We start from the raw sequence: 27,677 nt of genomic DNA, 5'->3' as shown, positions 1-27,677 counted from the left end.
TCTCTCTCTCTCTCTCTCTCACACACACACACACACACAAAACCCCCCCTAAAGTCCAAAAGATGATATGATGGGAACTAATCATTTGATTTATGCTCATGTTGTCGGCACTCCTGAATGGCCTGTAGTTTTATGAGCTGATGGCGGTAGCAGCATAGCCTGCTATACATCTTCAGTTCATTCAACTCTAACAATGAAGTGACTTACTCAACTAGTTTTTTATCTGTTAGCACTGAGGTTTATTTGTGTGCGACTGACTGGATTTAAAACCCTAGTAGAAAACACTTTCAGAAAGCAGTCAGACTTTGTGCTGGCTGTTTCCTTTTTGGCAGAAAGTAACAATTAATTTATAAAACATCATTTGGTGTTCAATTTTATTTCCTAGCTGTTTGAGTCCTACCAGAATGATTATGTTTGCAGAAATTTTTTTTTTCATTCCCTATTTCAGATTAGGAAAAAACAAAGCACAAAACACAACAGTTTAAAAAAAACACATGAACAGATGAGAAAACACAACAAAAAGAGAACACACACACAAGAAGACACATAAGACTTATTAATTGATTATATTAATAAGAACAGCTTGCTTACAACAACGTGTGACAGCCGTCATGTACCAGCGCCCTAAGCGGTCGAGTGAATTTCCGAGTCGCCCTGAAGGCAACACTTTCCCCGCATCAGCCTGCCCACTATCAGCCGTCTGTTTGTCTGTCTCACAGGTGTGTGTGTGTACTACGTCCTTTTGTGTCAAATGCCGAAAACGCCAGATGAGCAACTAAACGCCCGATGACTGGAATATTTCCCCGGACTGCTAAAACAGACAGGGCTGTTTGTGGGAACAAAAACAAACGGAGCTAACGGTCGTAACGTGTTACCATGTTAGCAGCAGCAGCAGCAGCAGGACGGCAGGTGCATCGTCTGAGACATTAGCCTCATCTTGTGTGAGCTTCTGAAGCTCTGGGTAAATCAGTGTTTCATCTTTTTACGAAGACAACATAACGTCGCAAGTGCCCGCATTGTCAACGTAAGTAGCGTTAATAGCTGTCTGTCCGTCGTGTTTTGCTTTTAGCTCATCAACCGTCCCAACAACTGAGCAGCCAGGGGGGAGATTAGTGCAGCTAACACCGGGGAGGCAAGTTAACGTTAGCTAATTGTTGGTTCGTCAGAAAAAACATACTAAATAAACGGTGATAGTTTTTAGAGCAGCTTTTTATAGGCCTGTGTTATGTCCAAGGCTGTCAGGTGACGGACTGGAAACCTTTGCTCAGTAAAGGGGGACACCACCTTTACGTTTCATGTAAACAGCACAGGTTGGTAGGTTTCCAGGTTATCTCAGGGTCAAAGCCTTTAAACGGAGCCGAGACTGTGTGTGTTTTTATTTTAACAAGCTTAACTGAGCAGCAGGACAGCTGACCTTGTTCCGGCGGTTGTATGTAGCAAGGCCTAAAGTTGAGTTTTACTTTCATTTTTATTATTTTTATTGTGGAAGGAGGAAGTGTTGTTGGTGGGTAAATCGGTTTCACACAATGGTTGAAATAAGACAAAAGTTAACTTGGTTACTGGAGGCCTAATCACACTAAGAGCTGCAGCTAACACTTGTTTTTATTACTGAATCGTTTGCAGATTGTCTTCCAGATTAATCAAGTAGTTATGTTGTCTATAGACATCTGCTTGTGTTATCTAACCATCACTTTAAACCTTATATGAGCTTTGAGAGCCTGGGGACAAGCAAATAGTGAAAAATTGGTTAATCGATTTATTAAAAGCAGTTGCATACAGATTTTATGTTGATTACTTAATCAATGAATCAACTCATGTTTCCTCTCTAATTCTACAAATGAGGAGGGCAGCAACTACTTTTGATGTATTTATTAATTGCTTCAGGTATTTATTAAGGTGAAATCTTTCCAGTGTCTGTAATGTGAGCATTTGTGTTTTGATCTGTTAGTCTGATTTGAAGACATCATCTCAGGTTGATGGGCATTTTTCATATTGATATTTTATAGTATAAATGATTAATTAGCTAATTAAAATTAGCTCTGTCAACGATCCTTAAGTGACTTCTTCATGTTTCTAGTTTTAAGACTCAAAGACATTCACTTGAAAAGCTGCAAATCAAATGTTTTGAATTTTTGCTTTATAAATTACTTAAACAAAGAATCCCCTTTATCCCCACCTCTTCCTCATCCACCTTTTCCCCACTTCTGTCCATCCTTCTGTTCATCCTTTTTCATCTCCCACCACATCCTCCCGCCTCCAGCTCACCCCTCTGACTTCACAGTCTAAAAACTGGCATGGCCTCGGCCCAGTCAGAACAGTCAAGCGTCCTGCAAGAGGAGCTCACCTGCCCGGTGTGCCTGGACCTGTACCGTGACCCTTACTTGCTTCCCTGTGGCCACAACTTCTGCAAGACCTGCCTGGACCGCCTAAAGCGGCAAGCTGATAGAGGTCGCTTTCGCTGCCCAGAGTGCCGCGACAGCCACCGGTGTGGCATCAACTTTCAGAAAAACTTCAAACTAGCCAATATTTCTGATGACTACCGTCACCGGCGCAGAGCTACCACTGCAGCAGCTACAGCTTTAAAATCCAGAGAACTGCTGTCGTGTTCTCTAGCAGCGCAGCCAGCCAGGAGTGTGTTTGCAGTTCCGTGTGACTACTGCCCCTCAGTCGCTGCCGAGGCGTCGGGCTCCAGTTCTGCTGGGGACGGGTCCTCCGCTGCCTCCGTTTCTCAGGAAGAGGGTGGCAAGCAGGAAGCTGCTGGTGCTGCCGCTGCTGCGTCGATGTTCGCGGTCAAGACGTGCCTGAAGTGTGAGGTGTCGATGTGCCAGGAGCATGTAAAGCCACATCTGGAGCTTCCGGCGTTCCGCGAGCACCCGCTGACAGAACCCATGAATGACTTCTGGAAGAGGAAGTGCCCAGATCATGATGAGATATACCGGTAGGAGGCATGTGCACTCATATATTGCTGTTAATATTTTGTAAAGGTGGGAACTTACTGAAGCTATTTGAGTCAGTGATGACCAGCTGATATTAACTACGGATACACGGAACACAGTGGAACAATGTTTATTTTTATATTATATTGTATGTTTCAGGCTGAAGCTATTTTCATTATCAAGTAATGCTGGGAGTGTGAATTGGTGTGGCTTGGATCTTACTACAAGTTTCTACACCAAGGCTAATTCTTTTGCATACTATTTTTCAATAACGTATACAAAACCCAACTGAACAAACATATTTACATTAATATCTTTTCCACTCCATATTTCCCACATTGCGTTTTTCGCCGCATTTGGAGCGGCACTCACTCCTTAGTGAGTCCAACCTGTTATTTCAATACTGAGCTGTCCTTTATAAGGTTTATCTGAGTTTTTACTTGGTGTGCGTCTCCAGGTATTACTGCATGGATGACAAGGTGTGCGTGTGCAACGCCTGCACCATAGAAGGTGGACACTCTGGACACACAATCAAGACCCTGAAAAACACGATGAAAGATCTCAAGGTACCCTTTTCATTGTCATCGTGGTTCCTGCACAGATTAGAAAATTCTGGATTATTATAAAGGGACATAACGTAGGAAATTCTCACACCTTTTAAATGTTATAGAAATGCTCAGGAAGCCTACAGAATGATTGCAGTTTAAATTCAATGGGACTGAATTTTTTTGTTTTTTATCCCCGCAACATCCCCCATAGTTATATTTAATTCTCTTTATTAATTAGCACTAAATCCTTGTATCAAAATGAATGATTCAGAAATAAATGTGTTGGAGCTCTGCGTTTTGAAGCCTCTTCCATTCGGTTTAACCACCTTTTGATTGTTTGGCTCGCACAAAGTCTTGTGATGAGTCTGGAATCCTGATGAATGGATATCGTCAGTGTTTGGATGGCTCTGTGTGTAAATGAATGAATGAGTCACATGACTTCTGGTGTTTTTATGGGAGAGTTCAGTCCACTTCCTGTGCTTCCATTCTCCTGAGCAGAGTGTGAAGTTGAGAGGCTTCCAGTTCATTGTTATGGATATTTAGTCCAGAAACTTGTTGTCCCACTCGTCCTGGAAAACCTGGAAAACAGTTGACCTATTTTCCAGTCATGGAAAATGAAAGAAAGTCAAATGTCCGGGAAAGTCTTGTGTTGTCCTGGAAAATTATGTTAACAATATGTTGCGGTTGCTCTGTTTTGTTGCGGCAGCGTTGTGAACACCCCCCCCCCCCCACTTGGTAGCACAAGCTGGATGACATAAATTCAAGTAACCGAAAATCTCTGTAATGTAAGTTGGATAATCCTCCTAAGGTAAATATTAGTCACTGCTGGCTGGTAACTGTTTTTTATTGGGTTTATAGATTAACATTTTCCTCTCAACTTGTTTATAAACGGCTAAAAAATTTTTTAAATTGGTCAAAACAGCTCTGGCTAGGAGCAATGGTTTCAAATGTGTTGCGTATTGTTGAGAAAGTTGGATAAAAATGAACAGGAAGCCGGGGTTAGGACAATGAATGGGAGCCGATGTGCATCAAACACCAGCTAAATATTGACACTTTTTTTTACCATTACACCGAATTTCAGCTCAGGACCACAGTGATATTATAAAGCTAAAGTTCAAGAGAATACTGGGATTTGTTAGTAGGCAAAATTGTAGGCTCTTATTTATTGGTGGACGCTATTTAGAGCTGAGATCAGTGAAGCCAGAGTTGGCTTCATGTAACACAACACACACAATATTGTCAGTTTTCTACTGTTAGCTATTCAATAAAAGAAATAACATTTCCTGTGGATTAAAACGTTTAGGTGAGATGTTTCAATAGGGGAGGAGGAGTATTTGTCATTGGCACAGTTAGCACTCAATGTTTTCAGCCCTTCAGCCCCTACACATACAGTGAGGAAAATAAGTATTTGAACACCCTGCTATTTTGCAAGTTCTCCCACTTAGAAATCATGGAGGGGTCTGAAATTGTCGTTGTAGGTGCACGTCCACTGTGAGAGACATAATCTAAAAAGAAAATCCAGAAATCACAATGTATGATTTTTTAACTATTTATTTGTATGATACAGCTGCAAATAAGTATTTGAACACCTGAGAAAATCAATGTTAATATTTGGTACAGTAGCCTTTGTTTGCAATTGCAGAGGTCAAACGTTTCCTGTAGTTTTTCACCAGGTTTGCACACACTGCAGGAGGGATTTTGGCCCACTCCTCCACACAGATCTTCTCTAGATCAGTCAGGTTTCTGGGCCGTCGCTGAGAAACACGGAGTTTGAGCTCCCTCCAAAGATTCTCTATTGGGTTTAGGTCTGGAGACTGGCTAGGCCACGCCAGAACCTTGATATGCTTCTTACAGAGCCACTCCTTGGTTATCCTGGCTGTGTGCTTCGGGTCATTGTCATGTTGGAAGACCTGGCCTCGACCCATCTTCAATGCTCTAACTGAGGGAAGGAGGTTGTTCCCCAAAATCTCGCAATACATGGCCCGGTCATCCTCTCCTTAATACAGTCCAGTCGCCCTGTCCCATGTGCAGAAAAACACCCCCAAAGCCTGATGCTACCACCCCCATGCTTCACAGTAGGGATGGTGTTCTTGGGATGGTGCTCATCATTCTTCTTCCTCCAAACACGGTTAGTGGAATTATGACCAAAAAGTTCTATTTTGGTCTCATCTGACCACATGACTTTCTCCCATGACTCCTCTCGATCATCCAAATGGTCATTGTCAAACTGAAGACGGGCCTGGACATGTGCTGGTTTAAGCAGGGGAACCTTCCGTGCCATGCGTGATTTCAAACCATGACGTCTTAGTGTATTACCAACAGTAACCTTGGAAACGGTGGTCCCAGCTCTTTTCAGGTCATTGACCAGCTCCTCCCGTGTAGTTCTGGGCTGATTTCTGGAGAACCCACGAGGTGAGATCTTGCCTGGAGCCCCGTCCGAGGGAGATTGACAGTCATGTTTAGCTTCTTCCATTTTCTAATGATTGCTCCAACAGTGGACCTTTTTTCACCAAGCTGCTTGGCAATTTCCCCTAGCCCTATCCAGCCCTACGATGACAATTTCAGACCCCTCCATGATTTCTAAGTGGGAGAACTTGCAAAATAGCAGGTGTTCAAATACTTATTTTCCTCACTGTATACAAGGGGGAAGAGGCAGGGGGCAGGGAAAAGCTGGATAAACGTCCAGAGTTGTGACAGTAAGTAGTAGGTGTGAATCAGGATTTAGATTTTTTGCTGTCAGCTCAGTCACTACAGTATGTCCTTTGGTTTTAGGTCAGTGGTCCTTCTTCGCATGTCATCTCTATGAGTATCACTTTGTTGGAGAGAAGAAGACCAGGGATGAAGCCCAGAAGTATTGCAGAGAGAAATATATTGACCTGGCCACAGTGTCTAACATGGCAGACATGAAGAGACTCATGACACTACAGTGCAGCAAGGAGAAGCCTGGATTGGGCTGTACAACCAAACACAATCCAACAGGACGTGGCACTGGTCTATGCCAGGAGTGGAGTTCAAAGAAAGCGAGACAAATTGGACCTCGGGAGAACCGAATGATAATGGAGGAGTAGAGAACTGTGTGTTTATACAGAAGATAGCAATTGGAGAGATGGGTCTTGTGAACATGAGAGTTATTTCATCTGTTATGATGGTGAGAATATGTGTTATCCCTACTGTCTAAATTTAATAATTGATCATATAACATTATCTTCAGATGTGACATATCTCATTTCTTCATTTACTTACAACAATAAGAGTGGCTCTGAGAAGCTGTAGGCACTACAGTGCTATGGGCTACACGCTAAAGTCAGCACGCTAACACCTGACACTTTGACATTTTCAATACTAACATGCTGATAATAAGCAGATATAATGTTCACCATGTTTACCATCTAAGTTTAGCATGTTAGATTTAATAATTAGCATTAAACACAAAGCACAGCTTAGGATGAAAGGAATGTCATTAGTTTTACATGTTTTTAGTCGTAAACCAAAATACTGAACTGATAAAAAAAAAAAGTTGAGCTGATGATGGAGCTAGATGAAGAGTCAGAGGATCATCAAAGTTATTGCAATACATCCTGTGATGACCATAAATGCCTGCACAAAATTTCAAGGCCATCCATTTCATTGTTTTTGAGATATTTCAGTCTCAACCAACATTACCATCCACGGAGCCATGACGCTACTAGCATGGCTAAAAATCTGTATTTGCTCAAAAGACGTACATGTACACTATAAGGTCATGCAAGTTTGCCTGTTTACTCCACAGAAAATAATGCAACAGACAAATACCATCTGATTAAAGAGAAGAAGAAGTGGCCAGCGGCTCAAGAATACTGTAGGGAGCGTTACACAGACCTGGTCAGTGGACTAAAGCAGTTTCAAGACATGACACAAAAACTCGCTGTAGACATCCAGTCTGTAAGGACTGGATGTGGGTGTGGATCGGCATGTTCAGAGACTCCTGGATGTGGTCAGATGGGAGCAGTTTCTCTTTCAGAAACTGGGATCTGAATAAGCCAGGCAGTAATAAATGTGCCATGACTGAGTTAAATGGATCTGGAAAATGGAGCTCTGATGACTGCATTGAAACAAAACCCTTCTTCTGCTATGACGGTGAGTTTTGCAAACGTCTGTCTCAACTGTTTTCTCCCATTGGAGCTGAACTGGAATCAGTTGCAAAATCTGAATCTACAGTATTTATACTTTATTTTAATTTTGTTGAAACACAGTCTTTTTGTGTTGGTTGTGTCACAGCTACATGTACACAAGCTACATCTGTTTATATTTTTTACTTTCTTTTAAAAGTAGTCGTTAATTGATCATTTTATTTATTATTGAGCATGACATGGCTTCCTTTAAAATAAAATGTCACTTTCTTAAGAAGTAAGATATTTAAAGATATTTGTCATTAGCCCCAAACACACAAGCAGTCACTTAAACCTGAAACATTTTATTTCAGTATTGAAGATCCATATTGGATCCCAGTGTTCCCAACAACTAACTGAACAAAGCTGCTGGTATGATCCTGTGTTTGTCTCAATTTCTTCCATGACAGATAAAGTGATCCTGATCAAAGAAAATAAGACCTGGGAGGAGGCCTTATATTACTGCAGAGAGAACTACAGTGACCTGGTCTCCATCACTAACCCTCACCAGCAGATGGGTCCAAGAGAGAGCCAAGAACGCCTCAACTGATTTCGTCTGGCTGGGACTGCGCTACACCTGCACTCTGGATTTCTGGTTCTGGGTCAGCAATGATGTTGTCAACTATACAAACTGGGCCCCAGGGAAAAGACTGATGACTGTGGCATGTCTGGAGCCATGGACAGAGGAGGACAACATCAGTGGTTCACAAAGCCGGATAATAACAAGTTTAATTTCATCTGTTCTAAGTGTTGAAACCCACTCTGCTCACTGGTGTCAGATGTTTTATTCATTCACTCATGTTGTGTTTAGTGGTGTAATACTTTTGAAGAAGTCTACACTATATATCTTCTTTGGGTTTATTGAATGGCTTTCTGGGAAAAGTGGCCACACTGAATTTAGTCACAAAGTACCACAAGATTACTGAGGATGTGGCCAATAACAAGTTTTTCTGTCTCCTTTTTCTGAATCACTGAATGATCACTAGATGCAAGATCACAGTGACTGTTTGTTATTCTCTGAGGTTGTTGTGATGTTTTCTTTCTCTTAAAGTGTGGATCTTTTATTAATCGTCCGTCTTCTATAATTCAAAATGTGTATTTTGTTTTCCTATCTATATCTTTTCAAGAGAAAATAGGAATAAATACACACATCCACAGTATACTATACTTTACGTTTGCCTCTATATATTTAATATTAAACATTTTAAGTTTTGGTAGAGATTTGGTGATGGGGTCATATTATGTGAAATCTCAAATGTCTTCTTTGATGGTCATATATTTGCATTTTTATGTAAACAGTTTTCTCTGAGGTTAAATAAACTGTTGAACCATGGAGTGGTGCTCTCTTTTTTCCACGATTGTTTTTGTACCTAAACATAAACAAACTTTAACTGTAGTGTAACATCAGAAAACAGTGGCTTGGATGACACAGGAAAATGATGTTGTCTTGGCGATAAAGGCGTCGTATCATAAAATGTTTTGTCCCACCAACTCTGGATGCACATATCTAATGTAAATGCTGTCAAATGCATAATTGGAGTGATCGCTGAGGAACCAACTTTTAGTTTGATGTTATGATGGATAGATTACTTGGCTGGGATGACCAAGAGTTCTTAAGAGGTTTAGTTGAAGGTGGCAAGCCTTCATCCATGTGGATATGGCTGAGAGACAATCCGTGATCTGTGCTGAGACAGTGGGGTCGTCTAGAGGAAGGACTGGTAGAGTTGCGTACAGTCTGCGATGGAAAGTGTCAGAGATTTGTTCTATACATTAATATCTTTACAGTATCTCCGTGTCAGACATGTTTTACTGGTCATGGTGAATGGCTTCAGCTCGCTTTTGTTATTCATTAAATCATTAAAGATATCTTTGGATTCCCAACTCCTCTAGGAAAAGGACAGGTCATACAGAAATGTAATATATTCACATATATGTGAGACACTGCTGAATATATTGAAATACATTTTAAAAATATTTTCAAAATGCTAAAATCTTAAAGTTTGAAAATTATCTTGATATTCTATGTGTAAATATATCTAAATATGTGTGGCAATATGTGTCATGCATCATTTAATCAAGTGAGTTACTTTTTTTGTCTCTTCCAAAAAACCTCAGGCTTGTGATATTTATTCGAAATACATACAGCTGTGTTCGTTTTTACATTTCATTTTCAATTAACACTTGAGATACATTTCAATCCAATGAAACAATTATGAAGCTTCAGGAAAGACATTTCAATTAAATTTTCTGATTTTATCTACTTCATCAGTACCACTGACCTTATTAAGTGGATCAGGTATTGACCACATGTGACTCATCTACATTAATGAAGTTTTCTGCCACTGGTAGTGACATATTTTCTTCTCCGTGTGTTTCACAATATGGCAATCTTAAGTTAAGTTAGTGAAAATATTTGCATATGATTATAAAACATCTATAAACTAACAGCATATACAGTACTGAAATATAATCTATATGTATAGATAACAATTTGAGAAATATGGGAGAAGCTTAATATATGGCACTTGATCCTGAGGAAAATGTATCCTGTTAGGCTGAAAAATCGTGCTGAGATTCGTTTCAGAACCCCATCAGGCTTAAACTCTAAAACTGTACAATGATGTCAACCGGTGCATTCAAAAACACAACTAGCTGTAAAATCTTATCCAAATAGGCTACAACATCTTAAAGTATGAGCTTACAGATATCAAGCAAACTGCAGCCTGAACCAAAAGCAATACATTTATACAAATACAAGTCTAATTATATTCTATATTTTTCTTAAAATGTAGTTCACCTTTAATGTTGGTACAGACACAAATAAGCCTTTCTGTTGAATCTTACTGGCAGGAATGGCTGTCAGATGGCCAACAGTTTTATCAAAAGCAACAAAATGGCATGGGTTGCCTAAGGATGTGATTAAACTGTGCTTTTGCTTTTGAAAAACGTTACCAATGGCATAGCACGTGCCTCCGACTCCTAAATCTGCAAAGATAAACTTTCTCACCAAGAATCATCATCTTTAAGGATTACAGTGTGAGAGTTTCTCTTGGTCTCCCTGGCATAACTCTCAGCATGTATTATTTCACCATCAACTACTACTCTATCATAGTAATTGACACGAGAGCGTCAAGTGCCAGATAGTTGTTACGTTCTACCAATTTCCTTTGTGGTCTGCCAAGTGCAGTGACTCCTTCAAACTGTTCAACCATTTGAACTGACTTCTTGGATGTAGTTAAAATGTCAAATGTGTCTTTGACCTCAAAGTGGGCATTACCCATCAAAGATTTAGCATAGACTGGAAGTGCCTTCTCTAGCAGAAAGGTTTTGCAAATCTGTAAAGCTACACCCTGTGTGCTTTTTACCATCTCAAGCCGTTGTCTGTTGTAATTTTCAAACACAGGCAGAGTGAGCCCAGAGTGGCCCAAAATCTTTAACACTCTGCGCCAGATGCAGTCAAAGATGAATGTTGAATGTCATGTTACAAATACCATAAAGTCCCTCTGCTTCTTGTGTGTTGAGCAGTTTTTCAGCCTCTTTGATCTCTTGTGAAGTGATTGATTCCAAGCGGAGCAAACCAACACCCTTGATAAGGTTTAGCCAGTGGACAAGGAAGCTTTCAGGGAGTGTGCCCTTTAACACAGGTACACTGTATAAGAACAACCACATGTACCACTCATGTGCTTTCCAGAAATGCCTTTCAGTTATGGATCGAGGGATTCCCGAAACACCACGGGGGAGCTGTGTACTGCAAAGTCCATCATCCACTTTTGAGACTGACCTTCCAATATGCCACGGCATTCCACTGTTCTCACTGCAGAACCACAGGTTAGCGTAGGACCTCGCAACACAGCCATGTATGATATGAAAGTCTGGCAACAAAGACAGTACTGAGGGTCCTTTAACACCCATTACAGGAGTGGACTTCTCCAGTGCTCTTTCAGCAAACTTGATGGTTTGAGTGTGACTTCTTAAGCCACACTTTTGTTTGCCCTTTTCCTTTTCGTACCATGACTCCTCTCAGTACACAGAATGAACAGCCAGTTAACGGTTTGAAATTTTGTTAAAGTGGCCTGGCAAGAGAATCACTGACTAGCACCAAAGGAAACACTTTAGTTGTGTGTTTTACATGTCCAACAGACCATTTGAAGCCAGCCTGTTGCAAGTGAACACATTCTTTCACAAAAGGTTCAAGAAACATATTCATGTTTGGCTTTTTATCACCGACCCACAAGGCGGCAAGCATGACATGTTTTGATCTTACTGCTGGGTCAAGTTCATTAATGATAGAGAGCAAGGGCCAAATACTACACTTTGATGAACTATAGAGTGGCTTTCCATCGCAGCTAAAAGTTAGTGATAGGTGGCTCACACTACTCTGGCATTTACTGGTTAACGCTTCCTTATACAACTGCCCATCGTAGATGTCACAGGCAGAAGTCTTTGGTGCAGGTGCTACAATGTGTGCACGAATTTCATCATTTTCTATCATTTTTCTGAGTTGGGATTCCAGGGGCAGTTCAATAAAAAAGTTTCCATCTCTCGTGTACAAGTTGTAGTGAACAACGGTGTGGATTTGTGCATTTTATATTGAATAAATTTGGAGCTACTCCAAATTTCTCTCTCCTCCCCCAGAGAAGAAGGGGGAGGGGTCAAAGTTGCTTTCTCTAAGTGCTATCCCGACCATAAAACTGGCACCTTTTTGATTCCGAAGCTGATAACGTGGGGCCTGACTGTTAAACTGACAAAGGGACACAAGCCAGCCATTAGCATTTCCCTGAACAGCCTATCAAAACTGGTCCTCCCCACACATGTTTCCGTGGCAACTGACCTTATTCTTTGTTTTATTACCACATCCAAAAAGAAAACCCCTGTCTCACCCAAGTGACATAATCCAGGACAGCCGAACTTTGAATAGCCAAAGACTGAAGTTGCCAAAGACTGAAAGCATTTAATTAAGTTTAATTAAATCTTTAGTTACTTGATTACGTTTGCCTCTATTTGAGTAGTTATGTTAACATGTTGTTGCTATCTGTTGTTGATATTAGTGCTGAAAAGAAAGTTACTTGTGCAGTGTTTTTATTTTCAGCAAGACACTCCTTCATCTAATGTAATCAATGCTTGTTCATAATACTTTCCTACAAAATTCCTTTAGAAATGATGACAAAGGAATTTTTTACTATACTCTTAACTGCCGGCTTGAATTTAAAGAATCAACAATTTTCCCAGTTCCTAAAGAGAGATGATCTTGGATTAATCTAAGCTTTCCTCATGTAAGGTGAGCTCCCCCAAGTGGACGAAATAAGTATTACATACCATCGTAGGAAATGCCGTTAAATGTATAAATATCCTGACCAATAATGTGACAATTGTTTCCTGTTACCAAATGCCTAGAACAGTACAACCGTTTGACCGTTGAGGTTCGATTGTGGAAAATATTTGATTATAATACGCGCAAATAGATTTCTTTTAGACATTAAGTTTAGAAAGGCAGTCCCTCGGGAAAACTGAGACGCCCCCTGGGGAACCACGCCCCAGGCAACAAAAGAGCGAAACGTGACCTCTCTCGCGCTCTTCTCTTCGCTCCTTGCTCTCTCCGCTGCTCTGCTCGGCTCTCTGGACGCTTCTGCACGCGTTGGCGTGCCGCGCCAGGCAACGCCCTCAGAGTCGACCAGCGAAACAGGCCTTTTGTTTCGCCTGAAGCTACACACGTGAAGTGCCGAGACATCGATCTGCCCTTCAGTTTGTTTTTATTTTCTTTATTTCTTTTGTTTGTTAAAGTTATCAGTCCGTTAAGTCACACTGGACTAATTCAGGAACGAACAAGTTCCATTTTAAGCCTTTTTCGTCGAGCCAACTTCACCGAGGTCAGACCAAGCCACGTGGTCTCGCCAGCTACAACGAAGGAAACCGCCGAATTGCCAGACGGAGGAGGCGTTTTCAATCAGACACGGAAAACCCCGGAGAATCCCTAGCAAAAAGCCAGGATCGGCAGCTAGCGTGGGACCAGCAACAGGCCAAAAGCAGGCTGTCGACAAGCAGTAAGACCTAACACATATTCTGTGATCAGAAGATTTCCCTTTTTAACTCCTAAACCCATAGCGTTAGTTTACTTTCATTAGCTCTTCTATGCTGTATGAGTCAAATGCTTCCCACAATCGAACCTCCAAGCTCATTGTTCAGCAATTGTTTATTTTCCCTGTATTCAACCAATCTTTTTATCACATTAGTTAGAGAATAAATTCACTGTAATATAATCAAGAACTGTGTGTGTTGCCTATTTCTACGTCCCTGCCAAGAGAATTGACCCTTTAGATATGAGACTGACTGACTGATTTAAGATAATTGAGCGATTATTAACTAACTGATCACTAGTAATAATTGTATAATTATTAAAACTACCTAGAGGTCCGGAGACTCTAGGATTATAACAACTCCGGTGGTGCCCTTAAGGAGGAATCTGGTTTGATTTTATGAATAATAATATTCATAACTGGGTATCAATTTTCATAAATTTATTAAATTGCATAACTAAATTTAGGTTTGCTACAAAGTCATGTTTCTCCACACAGTTATTACATTTAGAAATTTCTCATCAGACTGCATCACAATGGAGCTCTGTCTACAAACTGGATGAAGCTGAAAATGTTTTCTGACTTCACCGAAGGTTTTGTAGAAACAGTACTTGGATGTGGACACATGTTTTTCACTAACTGCATTAATGACCTTAAGCATGTCTTTAATAGCTGCATCAGCATGTTTTAACTTTAATGCCAACATCAGTAATTCATGCTGCTTCCTTCGTTCAGCATCACCTGAACTGCTGGGCTGAAGACCCGTACATGTGTTGTGGCAGTGCAAAGTCAGTATTTTGTGCATTTTTCAACATACTGATTTCAGCAGACTCATAGTACCATGTGCTCCATTATAATCGAATCGCAAATTGCAATATTGTCCACAACATGACCTTTTCTCCAAATCGTGCAGCCCCACGCGGCGCCACAGTTACACGGTGTTTATGTGCGAAACACTGTACTGTGCATTTACAGATGTTTCTGGGGGTTTCCCTTAAAGCTAATAAGCCTTTTTCTTCCGTGCTGGCATTTCACTGACTTGCTTGCTGCTACTCCGCCCCCTGGCGGTCAGATCGCCAATCAGTGATCTCAAGTAGTCATGATCAGACGATATGAAATAGAAGCAATCGCCCTACTGTGTTCAGTACTGTTACATTACAATACAGTACATTTATTTACTTTGCAAGTAATTTTGTTACTGCATTTTCTTTGCACGTTTTCTTTTTTTGATGTTGTGATATAGGTCTAGGAATGGTCTTAAAAAGTCTTAAAACCTGCAGAAACCCTGGAAGAAGGGGAGATTTTTGCTAGCGCTAACCGCCTTCATTTACCAGTAGCTGGGAAACAACAGACTGAAGCAAGCAAGCTGAAGCATTTAACTGACACACTGTGACCTACACCATATATTTACTGCCAAACTGACAACGTACTGCTAATCTTTTCATCTGCTCCGCTCACTTTCACGGTCACTTTCTATCGCTCGCTTTCTCACACACTCGCTATGCACTGGCTTATATGCTGTTCTTCTGACAACACCTGTCATGTAGATGTCCTTTGACAAATGAGGAGAGAAAGCTAGCCAACCACTGTGTTACCGTGCTCACACAGGATGTGAGTGAAAATTGTTAGTAGCCCATTGATATTATGGATTGTGGGAAATTTTAGTAACAGTCCTCGTAGTTCAGCGGCATTGATTTCCAATGATATCTGAGAATTCCTGAGATCAAATGGAAAATATTCAGAATGGAGAGATGAGCAGCAGAGTTAGTAATTTGTGCTATTGTTGTACCATTAGGTTGAAATCCATCCAGGATCAGGGGAGTTTGTTTACAGAAGTGCACAGAGGGCGGCTTCATATGCTAATACGTCTACTGCTATGGTCAGATGTCTCCTTCTAGGTGTCTTTGACATGGACACACTTCTTTGAAGGAACCTCAGAGGTATTTACAGATACTAAGGATAATGTACCAACACATCTGAAATACTGAAATACTCCTAAAATTATTACTATTTTTAATATTTAGGTGGAAAATCCAAGGCCACATCTGGAGAAGAGGCAAGAGATGCCCTGGATCCATGAAAGGTCAAAGCTATCATTAGTAAGTTTACTAACTGGTGGTGTTGTTTGTTTTGACATATGCCTAAAGGTAGCGTTGTTTCATTGTTACATCCCATCTCACACACAGTGACATCTTCCCATTTCACAATGTTACAGTAGAATCTTCTTGCAATTGGAAAGGGGTTAGATTTGTAAATGCTTCTATTACTTCACTTGTCAACAAGCTCAAAGTTGAATATCTACTCCTCATGTAACCAGAGCTCCTCCAAATGGACAAAATAAGTATTACATGCCATCGTTCTGAAATGCTGTTTTAATGTATAAATGTCACTCTGTATTTACCTGTTCATAATCTGATGCCATTCGTGTATCTTGCTTATATTCTCTAAGGAACGTCTAACATACAACATTATCCAGGAAGCTAGTTAAGTTCCTCTCATCTGATGTGATTCCTAGGAAATGCTAACCTTAAGGTTGAACTACTGACAGTTGTTTTCCCTTTTATCAAATGCTTAAAACTAAGAACGGTATATCCGTTTGACAATTAAGGTTTGATTGTGGGAAGATATTTGATTACAATACGCGCAAATAGATTTTTGAATATACATATTAAAAGTTTTTAAAAAAAAGACAGTCTCTTAGGAAACCAGAAACAAGCCCTCAGGGGAACAAAGGACTGCCCTCTGGGAACCACGCTCCCTCTCCCACCGGCAACGCCCCCAAAGAAGTTTGACGCGGTGCAGCGAAGGCCCTTTGTTAGTTTCAAGCCACACACGCGAAGCGCAGTGACCTCGGCTTTTCCCTCGTTTCTAGCAACTTACTTGCTTTTTATTTTCTTTGGTTTTGTTTGTTAAAAGTTATCAGACCGTCAAGTTACACTATTTTGATTCAAGAACGACCAAGTTCTTTTTAAACTTTATTCGTCGAGCTAACTTACACTGCTCCCACCGAAGCCGGACCCAACCACGTGGGCCCGCCAGCAGTAACAGAGGACGACCAAACCTCTAACCCGAGCCAGGGTTATAAAAAACTCCCACTGCCAGCTTCCTTCAATAAGCCGACCAAGACGGACCTCCGGAGCAATTCCCTGGCAGAGAAAGCGACCGGCCGACGGCTTTAAGCCGTCCTAACTGAGAACGCACGTAACTCCGCCAGCGTGAGGTCGCCGACCAGCAACTCGGCTGGGAGAAACTACAAGCAGTAAGACCAAACCAAGGCATTCTGTGATCAGTGGGGTCCAATAGTTTGTTAATCCAGTATCTTTAATCCTTAAAACTCCTAGACAATTTTAACTGAGTTATCATCTAATTGCGTTCACTAGCTGCCGGTAGGAATAAAATTCTCCCCACAATAGACCTCCACATTCTCATTGTTTAGCCATTGTTTATTTCTTTGATGTGTATTTACCCGCATTTATATTCACCCTTAGTTAGTTAATAAATTTCACCGTAATCACAGGAATTGTGTGTGTATTGTCTAACTCCAAGTCTCTTTCCACTTCGATATGAGACTGACTGATTGATTTAAGATAATTGAGCGATTATTAACTAACTGATCACTAGTGAATAACTGTGTAATTATTAAAATGCTACCCAGAGGTCCGGAGACTCTGGGTGAATTATATACCCGGTGGTGCCCCGTGAAACGAGAGCTTTATGAATTAATATTCTCTAAATATTAAAATTCATAATTTGTATTAATCCTCATACGTCAAAATCATAAGTAGACATGCTACAATACTGTCTGTGTATTTTTGGTACACACATTTTTTGTGTATGTGTAGTAGTAAGTGTGCCATGTACCTTCTGAAAACATTCAATGTTCAAATGCAAGCAAATGTAGTTTATATCAACTGGATCTATTTGATTTGTCTGGAAAATGTTTTTAAATGCCTGCTAACTGTTCATGGGGGGGGTTATATTATAAATTAATAAATGTAAATAAAATGAATGTATTTACATATATGGAGAACTGATTTTTTTTCACAAAGTGTGAAAAAACACGTGAATATATTCTATGAAACATATTTAAGCTTATCTACATATATGTGACATACTAAAAAGGAGCATAAATTTAATATTTGAATATATGTTTAAAAATAGATTTACATATATAATATATTAACATATTCCAGGAGTTGAAACATACATAGATATTACACATTACTGTATTTGCATAGATAAGGAACTACACTTATTTACATATAAGTGCAATTAATATATGTAAATATTTGTTGAATATATTTCAAAATATATTTATATATAAATTAATTTTATTCAATTTAGATTTAAAACATTTAAATATATGTAAATGTAATTATTTTGAATATGTTCCAACCTATGTACTGTAACTTGATGCCACAGATTGGTTGGTGAAGTGGATGAACAAGAGGAAGGTGCGCTCTTTTCATACTCCTTTCAACGCCAACAGCCTCAGAGTTGGTGCTCGACAAACATCTCTTATCTGAGAAGCTGCATGTTTTGAAGTAACTACAGCTTCAATTGCACAAAAATTGCAGGATGACAACCTGTTAAACACGTTCTATTATCTCACCTTCACAATTTTCGTTGATGGCAAATAGTTTGTTTCAATGCCCACAGATGGACCTGCATTTTTTTTTTGTATTTAGATCGCTTCTACTTTGTTTCTCAGGACACATAGCCTACTATATTTGGTGCTAAAGATTAATTACAATAGAGCGTTTGATTATCCTGGGACAACCTGCAGTATTTCTACTTACGGTGTGTTTTTATTTGTATTTTATGATACTAAACTTTTTAGTTTGAACCCCAGTTGTCTCCGCCTTTCTGTGTGGAGTTCGCATGTTCTCCCCGTGTCTGCGTGGGTTTTCTCCGGGTGCACTCCCCCACTATCAAAAACGTGTTAGGTAGGTTCTCCAGTCAGTGCACTGTGCAAAAGTCACTGCATTTCAATCTGGAGTTGGTCCCTGGGCGCTGTACAGTTGCTGCCCACTGCTCCCTTCAGGGAAGGGTTCAATACAGAGGATGAATTTCGCTATGTTTCACATGTATGTGTATGTGACAAATAAAGTACATTTACAGATTTACAGAACCAAAATGTAATCCTAACTGTAAATAGAAAAAGCTTTTTTAGCTCCAGCTCCCGCTTTTAAACACATACAGTATGTTACATTTCTGACTAGAATGCTAAATGCACTTTACAACATAAACAGTGTGATGAGGGCTGTGACAGTTTTAAAACAAATTCCTGTGTGCCAACATTTGAAAGATTCATATTTACTCCCTCAGTCAGCCACACGTACTGTTGAGAATAATTGTAGAACATAACAGCCTAAATTGTTATCATTAATTGCATTGTCATCATTTAAAGTGTTATTTTATAGTGTAAAGTTAAGATCACAATGTTGAAACTCTGTAGCTCTGAGTGTGTGTGCTCCTCTCTGTGTCTAACTGCCTGGAGGCAGTAGCGTGTGTGTGTGTGTGTGTGTGTGTGTGTGTGTGCAAGCAGGCACGTGTGCTCTGGGAGCAGAGTGAATGAGCACAGCAAGGCATCATCAAAAACACCAGCAAAGTTAAAATGTAGAAGCAGAATTAGTGAAAATTGTGTTACAAAACATACATAAACTTATTCCACAAAGTGAGGTTTTTGGTCAAAGTAGCATGATCAGGAGAGGGCAGGGCATCATTTTTGATCATTTTAGTATCCTTAATTAGTAGTAATCATTTATCACTCTTAATTCATCATTTGTAATCAATCATTTTATTATCTTTAATCAGTATTAAGTAATCATTCTTAATTCATAATTTTTAATCATTTTATTGTCCTTAATTAGCATTAATCATTATTAGGCAGTTTATAATTATCCTTACTTACTTCTTAATCTTTGAACATTACCGAGATGTCTTATTTTGTACTTAGAAGTGCTGTAATCATGAATGCAGTAACAAGCTCACTGTGGGAGCATTGACAGTAGGCACTGAGACTATGCATACCTTATTCAACTGTTATCTAGATTTATGACAGCAGGGGAGGCTGCAGGCATTCAAAATCTGCTGTGACAAGTGCATGCTTTGGTCTACTGATATCCACTGTTGTTTGATAACATGATGAACTGCCGAGGTGTCAGTCTGCTGATATTAAGACTACATGCTTAATTACTGATCAAGGGGTTGTTTGTCAACTTCCAACCTCTGATGCTTATAGCCTGTGTGAGCTTCAAATGAACTTGCTGAAGGAATTCTTGCTTAACGTTTTACGAAAGATAGCGGTTTGCATTTTCGCGAAAGCGATTCCACGCAGGTCTATTTAAAGTAGCCAGCTATTTAAAAACGATAAAATATTCTTATATTTTAGGGGGGCTGAAGCCACCCTAACATGGTCCTAAGCCCCCCAAATAATAAGAAGAGAAATAATCATTAGATTTAGATCTATTTTTCTTTTTCCTTTTTTCATAGTGCAGATGTGTACTCAACAAAGAAAAGCAAAATAATGATACAATAGAATAATACAAATATAATTTGTATTTATTGGCTCATAATAATCCTTCTGGTTGTTTCCTCTGCTTCATAATTTAAATCCCTTATGTCGTCAGGCTCTAGGACCCTGGAGGAGGCTGCCTTTCATCACTGCTGCTGAGCTGCAGAGCAACATTACTACATACACACACACACACACACACACACACACACACACACACACACAGTAGGGGTGTAACAGTACACAAAATCTCGGTTCGGTATGTACCTGGGTTTTGAAGTCACAGTTCGGTTTATTTTCGGTACAGTAAGGGAAAAAAACATTAAACTGCTGCAGGTTTATTATGAGCTTTTGAAAACATCCAAATTAGTTTGAAATTTTTAAAACAAACTATGTATATATATCTATCTATCTATCTATCTATCTATCTATCTATCTATCTATCGAGAGAGAGAGAGAGAGTGAGAGATCTATAAAAATCTTGGAGAAGGACGCACCCACTTTTTTTGTGCTTCCAAACCCCATGTAACATTACAGTAACTTCAACAGAGGAGAAATGGAAGAACGTAGTTTTTTTTGTTGCTTTTTATTTGTTGACATCGTGGCTTCTTCACTGGTTGTTGACATAAGTGTAGTTCTAATACAGTAACAAAAGATGTGAGTGCAAAGATTTCGCAAGTGTAAGTTACGGATACCCTGGGCCCCCCCTCGTCTTTTAATCCTAGACACGTATTAAAAATTGCCAACAAATAAAGTGCATGGGCACTTATCGGCTGCTCAATAACATTTTCCTCAGTGGAGGACTGTTGATAAAAATTTACTTAGATAATATTATTGATGTAAAGTGGTTCTGCATTTTAACAAGAGATTAACCAGTTTGTTTGGTTTGGTTAGCCAGTTTGTACATAACACAACTCTTCTTCTAGTTTTGTCTAGACTTGTAAACATTAAATATACTGTCTGAGAGGAGAACAAAAAATACAAACTTATTCTCTACACACACACACAGTGTTACCTGCACTTCGAATAGCTGTGTCTCAGAAAATAATATTGAGAGTGTACACACTTAAAACATTAGGAGATCTGATAACCAGAACCTGTATTTTAGCTGTGTGAAGAAGCAGCCACCTGATATGTTGAACAATGTGTCCTACTCCACGAAACAAAATGACAAAATAAGTTGTTTGTTGTGTCACCTTTGAATATCCATATGTGTTAGAAAAATGATTCATATGCTGACGGTTCTTTGGTTTAGTTAACAATCAAGTGTAGTTAGTTAAACTGGGGAAAGATCAGAGTTTGGAAGAAACTACTTGGTTAAGGTGTTTTCTTTGTTCTGTATCTGTAGATATATTATTTATTAAGCTGAATTTGACACCATGAACCTTGTATTTAAACACAAATGTAAGTGAACATGCTATTATTAGCAAACTAGGAAATGTGTAAAATTTACATAGATAATATAAATAATCACAATAAAACATTGCAGAATTTACAGTAACAATGTGAACAGTTACTGAGCCATTTAGACGTCTAGTACTTTGGATCAAACTTGTACAAATATACTGAACACCCGAAGCCAAACACCCATTCCTTTTCAAATAAATGGACTTTAACTGGAAAACTGTTTTGCTTTAATCAAAAGATAAATAAACTTTAAATGAGTCAATTGTTTACAATGTTTTTGAGTATGAATACAAGAAATGAAAATAAATGTAATACAACTTTTGACAATGCAAAAATATGTATATTCAAAGCAGAAAACATGATTTAAATTTATTCTGCTTGTTAGTGGATGTTTTGGAACGAGACCTTTCTTTCTGTTTGTTGGACAGTCAACAGGGAAGTGTGCTTTTGTTTACTCATGATGTAAATTTACATTATGTAAATTATGTTCTGGCCATCAGTAGATCCTGTCCTGACTATGAAAGACAGCTTAGACTTGTGTTTTTCATTATTCAAATGACATTAGGGGGCTACAAGAGAGCACCTCCCTGGTCTATATTGGACAGTTGTCTTCATCAGCACATGAGGAGAGACACCAGAGTGAAGCTGCTGCGAGGACTCAGAAGATGTGAGTTATGATGCTGTTGTTTAATTTTAATATATCGTTTATTGTTTGTGCAGAGGTGGAAGCACAATATTGTATCTCTGCAGTAGATTTCACAGTTTTATAATAACATGATTTCTTAAAAACCTTAATTGTGTGCAATGTTCAGTATTTTTAACAAAAGGTGGACACACCCACCCAGTAACAGGACAAGACAGATAAATACAATAATCCTTCAATAGCTGTGCGCCCACAGCTTTGTGAGTCTACAGGACTTTTTCTTGCCCTGGATTTTACCTCTCAGGTTCAGGTTTTTGGGGCTTTTTGGTGGAGCACTACTCAGGTCTGGAAAAACATTACCTACTGTCTCCAGCATGCTTTGAAAATAAATGTATAAATGAAATAATGTGAAAATTAATAAATAGATATCTGTTTTTTAATTAGGTGATGTGTTATTCTAAAAAAATATAAAAATTCAATTAAACCTAGACTCAAAACAAAAGACACTCGATTTTTTAAATTCCATTTTTTGTGAGTTTTGTGGTGTAGACACTAGACACTAATTCTAATTATTTCGTTAGGCTTATATAAGGTATAATGAACAATTAAATTATGTGTTATTCTATTGGGGGTTTATTTATTGTCGCACCCTCTCCTGATACATAATGCCTTTAATAGTAGCAGTATCTTTATAAGGTTGACGGAAAATAACAGAAATTATGGCAGTACATGTAAAATCAGAACATTAAATGTCTCCAGACAGAAACAAAATATGCAGAATTGTTGTATTGCCTTATATTGTACCGGTGTTTTTGTTATTGGCCCAGCCCGATGTGTTATATTATTTATATTTTACTGAAAGACATTTTCATGGGCTACAAAAAGATATTTCACAGTTAACCACTGTTTGTACTGATATTAATAGGTCTTAGACAATAATAGGTCTTCACACTCCCAACCTGCCAGCCCTCATTAATCCTGCCCCCTGCTCGCAGAGAAACTACCATAGTACAAAATCCCAGCCACCCTCTCAACTCATGCTTCACCCTTCTCCCACCTGGCCGTAGATACAGACAGCTGCTCTACAAAAAGGCACGCTTTTGAAAAAGTTTTGTACTGCACTGACAAGTTAATGATGTTTACATTATTTGCATATGTGTACTATGGGTATTTTGTGTGTCGTATTCATGTTGAAGCTTTGTACAGACTGTGAAAACAACTTTCCTCCACTGAGGACAATAATGAATGAATCTGAATCTGAACTCAGTTTGCATTGTTGCCTCTATTCTGCTTCCTTATCAAACTGCTGTTCAGAGACAAAGGATTTATTCATTTATTTACTTTAACTGGACATACAGTTAAGTGTTCACATGTATTTTCTTTAAACTGACCCAATTTGGTAAAATCATTGTGTTTGGTTCTCTACACACTAAAATATCAGTTTCCTCTAACAGAGCAAAGATGCAGTGGAGTCTGTTTCTGCTCATTCTGATGGGTAAGTGGATCATTTACCATTTATTTAGCTAAACATTATTTGACCAACCTAATATGCATTCGTTTAACATTTGAACAGCTCACTCTTTCATCAAATTAAAAGTAAAATCACAAAACTGGACCCTGAAGCAGACACAGACACGGAGGGAGAGGTTTAAGTGAGCAGGTTCTCTGAATTAGTATCGTCCAAGACCGAGTCACTGAACCACAGAGACAATCTGGTGACAAGTGGCAGGAGTATTTGACCTGAGGGTTGATGAGCTGATTGAAGTCAGATGTGGAGATGAACCAGGTGTCTGGAGAGGTTAGCCGTGCCTACAACACATGCAAACACACATATACAAGGGGGAAGAGGCAGGGGGCAGGGAAAAGCTGGATAAAGGTCCAGAGTTGTGACAGTAAGTAGTAGGTGTGAATCAGGATTTAGATTTTTTGCTGTCAGCTCAGTCACTACAGTATGTCCTTTGTTTTTAGGTCAGTGGTCCTTCTTCGCATGTCATCTCTATGAGTATCACTTTGTTGGAGAGAAGAAGACCTGGTATGAAGCCCAGAAGTATTGCAGAGAGAATTATATTGACCTGGCCACAGTGTCTAACATGGCAGACATGAAGAGACTCAATGACACTACAGTGCAGCAAGGAGAAGCCTGGATTGGGCTGTACAACCAAACACAATCCATCAGGACGTGGCACTGGTCTATGCCAGGAGTGGAGTTCAATGAAAGCGAGACAAATTGGACCTTGGGAGAACCGAATGATATTGGAGGAGTAGAGAACTGTGGGTTTATACGGGAGGATAGCAATTGGAGAGATGGGTCTTGTGAACATGTTGAGAGTTATTTCATCTGTTATGATGGTGAGAATATGTGTTATCCCTACTGTCTAAATTTAATATTTGATCATATAACATTATCTTCAGATGTGACATATCTCATCTCTTCATTTACTTACAACAATAAGAGTGGCTCTGAGAAGCTGTAGGCACTACAGTGCTATGGGCTACACGCTAAAGTCAGCACGCTAACACCTGACACTTTGACATTTTCAATACTAACATGCTGATAATAAGCAGATATAATGTTCACCATGTTTACCATCTAAGTTTAGCATGTTAGATTTAATAATTAGCATTAAACACAAAGCACAGCTTAGGATGAAAGGAATGTCATTAGTTTTACATGTTTTTAGTCGTAAACCAAAATACTGAACTGATAAAAAAAAAAAGTTGAGCTGATGATGGAGCAAGATGAAGAGTCAGAGGATCATCAAAGTTATTGCAATATATCCTGTGATGACCATAAATCCCTGTACAAAATTTCAAGGCCATCTATTTCATTGTTTTTGAGATATTTCAGTCTCAACCAACATTACCATCCACGGAGAAAAATCTAGCTAAAAATCTGTATTTGCTCAAAAGACGTACATGTACACTATAAGGTCATGCAAGTTTGCCTGTTTACTCCACAGAAAATAATGCAACAGACAAATACCATCTGATTAAAGAGAAGAAGAAGTGGTCAGCGGCTCAAGAATACTGTAGGGAGCGTTACACAGACCTGGTCAGTGGACTAAAGCAGTTTCAAGACATGTCACAAAAACTCGCTGTAGACATCCAGTCTGTAAACAAAGATATGTGGGTGTGGATCGGCCTGTTCAGAGACTCCTGGATGTGGTCAGATGGGAGCAGTTTCTCTTTCAGAAACTGGGATCTGAATCAGCCAGATAATAAATGTGCCATGACTGAGTTAAATGTATCTGGAAAATGGAGCTCTGATGACTGCAATGAAACAAAACCCTTCTTCTGCTATGACGGTGAGTTTTGCAAACGTCTGTCTCAACTGTTTTCTCCCATTGGAGCTGAACTGGAATCAGTTGGAAAATCCGTCTGAATCTACAGTATTTATACTTTATTTTAATTTTGTTGAAACACAGTCTTTTTGTGTTGGTTGTGTCACAGCTACATGTACACAAGCTACATCTGTTATTTTTTTTTACTTTCTTTCAAAAGTATTGGTTAATTGAACATTTTATTTATTATTGAGCATGACATGGCTTCCTTTAAAATAAAATGTCACTTTCTTAAGAAGTTCTTAACATATTTAAAGATATTTGTCATTAGCCCCAAACACACAAGCAGTCACTTAAACCTGAAACATTTTATTTCAGTATTGAAGATCCATATTGGATCCCAGTGTTCCCAACAACTAACTGAACAAAGCTGCTGGTATGATCCTGTGTTTGTCTCAATTTCTTCCATGACAGATAAAGTGATCCTGATCAAAGAAAATAAGACCTGGGAGGAGGCCTCATATTACTGCAGAGAGAACTACAGTGACCTGGTCTCCATCACTAACCCTCACCAGCAGATTTGGGTCCAAGAGAGAGCCAAGAACGCCTCAACTGATTTCGTCTGGCTGGGACTGCGCTACACCTGCACTCTGGATTTCTGGTTCTGGGTCAGCAATGATGTTGTCAACTATACAAACTGGGCCCCAGGAGAAAAGACTGATGACTGTGGCATGTCTGGAGCCATGGACAGAGGAGGACAACATCAGTGGTTCAAAAACCTGGATAATAACAAGTTTAATTTCATCTGTTCTAAGTGTTGAAACCCACTCTGCTCACTGGTGTCAGATGTTTTATTCATTCACTCATGTTGTGTTTAGTGGTGTAATACTTTTGAAGAAGTCTACACTACATATCTTCTTTGGGTTTATTGAATGGCTTTCTGGGAAAAGTGGCCACACTGAATTTAGTCACAAAGTACCACAAGATTACTGAGGATGTGGCCAATAACAAGTTTTTCTGTCTCCTTTTTCTGAATCACTGAATGATCACTAGATGCCAGATCACAGTGACTGTTTGTTATTCTCTGAGGTTGTTGTGATATTTTCTTTCTCTTAAAGTGTGGATCTTTTATTAATCGTCCATCCTTCTATAATTCAAAATGTGTATTTTGTTTTCCTATCTATCCAACGAAGGTTAAAATCAAGGGCAACTGGACTTGGTTGATCAACCAAGTCCAGTTGATTTTTTTCGTTGGATAACTATGACCTGGATGACTGAGAATCTTCATAGACTTTTCCTATCTATATCTTTTCAAGAGAAAATAGGAATAAATACACACATCCACAGTATACTATACTGCTTTACGTTTGCCTCTATATATTTAATATTAAACATTTTAAGTTTCGGTAGAGATTTGGTGATGGGGTCATATTATGTGAAATCTCAAATGTCTTCTTTGATGGTCATATATTTGCATTTTTATGTAAACAGTTTTCTCTGAGGTTAAATAAACTGTTAAACCATGGAGTGGTGCTCTCTTTTTTCCACGATTGTTTTTGTGCCTAAACATAAACAAACTTTAACTGTAGTGTAACATCAGAAAACAGTGGCTTGGATGACACAGGAAAATGATGTTGTCTTGTCGATAAAGGCGTTGTATCATAAAATGTTTCCTCCCACCAACTCTGGATGCACATATTATCTAATGTAAATGCTGTCAAATGCATAATTGGAGTGATCGCTGAGGAACCAACTTTTAGTTTGATGTTATGATGGATAGATTACTTGGCTGGGATGACCAAGAGTTCTTAAAGAGGTTTAGTTAAAGGTGGCAAGCCTTCATCCATGTGGATATGGCTGAGAGACAATCCGTGATCTGTGCTGAGACGGTGGGGTCGTCTGACAGGAAGGACTGGTAGAGTTGCGTACAGTCTGCGATGGAAAGTGTCAGAGATTTGTTCTATACATTAATATCTTTACAGTATCTCCGTGTCAGATATGTTTTTACTGGTCATGGTGAATGGCTTCAGCTCGCTTTTGTTATTCATTAAATCAATAAAGATTTCACTGGATTCCCAACTCCTCTAGGGAAAGGACAGGTCATACAGAAATGTAATATATTC

The 27,677-nt window shown here is 39.2% G+C and overlaps 2 protein-coding genes and 1 pseudogene across 4 annotated transcripts; all 3 read left to right on the top strand.

Moving 5' to 3' along the window:
• Positions 1–740: 740 nt before the first annotated feature.
• LOC119911768 (E3 ubiquitin/ISG15 ligase TRIM25-like) lies at positions 741–7,403 on the top strand. Of its 3 annotated transcripts, none has more exons than XM_038730677.1 (4): positions 741–1,024; positions 2,261–2,938; positions 3,394–3,502; positions 7,254–7,403. In XM_038730677.1, the coding sequence occupies exons 2-4, from the start codon at positions 2,295–2,297 to the stop codon at positions 7,281–7,283; spliced, it is 783 nt and encodes a 260-aa protein (XP_038586605.1). In that variant the 5' UTR covers positions 741–1,024; positions 2,261–2,294; the 3' UTR covers positions 7,284–7,403. The 3 variants fall into 3 exon arrangements, with proteins under 3 accessions (XP_038586605.1, XP_038586604.1, XP_038586603.1); XM_038730676.1 differs by lacking the exon at positions 7,254–7,403 and adding an exon at positions 6,257–6,411 and having other exon boundaries at positions 741–961; XM_038730675.1 differs by lacking the exon at positions 7,254–7,403 and adding an exon at positions 6,257–6,411.
• Positions 7,404–7,414: 11 nt separating this feature from the next.
• LOC119911928 lies at positions 7,415–11,406 on the top strand (annotated as a pseudogene).
• A 10,834-nt stretch (positions 11,407–22,240) lies between these two features.
• LOC119911767 (macrophage mannose receptor 1-like) lies at positions 22,241–27,079 on the top strand. Its single transcript, XM_038730674.1, has 5 exons — positions 22,241–22,297; positions 23,728–23,768; positions 24,242–24,622; positions 25,234–25,578; positions 26,029–27,079. Exons 2-5 carry the CDS (start codon positions 23,735–23,737, stop codon positions 26,373–26,375), a joined length of 1,107 nt encoding a protein of 368 aa, XP_038586602.1. The 5' UTR covers positions 22,241–22,297; positions 23,728–23,734; the 3' UTR covers positions 26,376–27,079.
• The last annotated feature ends 598 nt before the right edge of the window (positions 27,080–27,677 follow it).

This window comes from Micropterus salmoides, unplaced genomic scaffold, assembly GCF_014851395.1.
Source record: "Micropterus salmoides isolate LMB-PRFRI ecotype aquatic unplaced genomic scaffold, ASM1485139v1 Ms_hic_scaffold_2, whole genome shotgun sequence".
NCBI classification, from domain to species: domain Eukaryota; kingdom Metazoa; phylum Chordata; class Actinopteri; order Centrarchiformes; family Centrarchidae; genus Micropterus; species Micropterus salmoides.
This window is presented reverse-complemented; position numbering and strand designations above follow the sequence as displayed.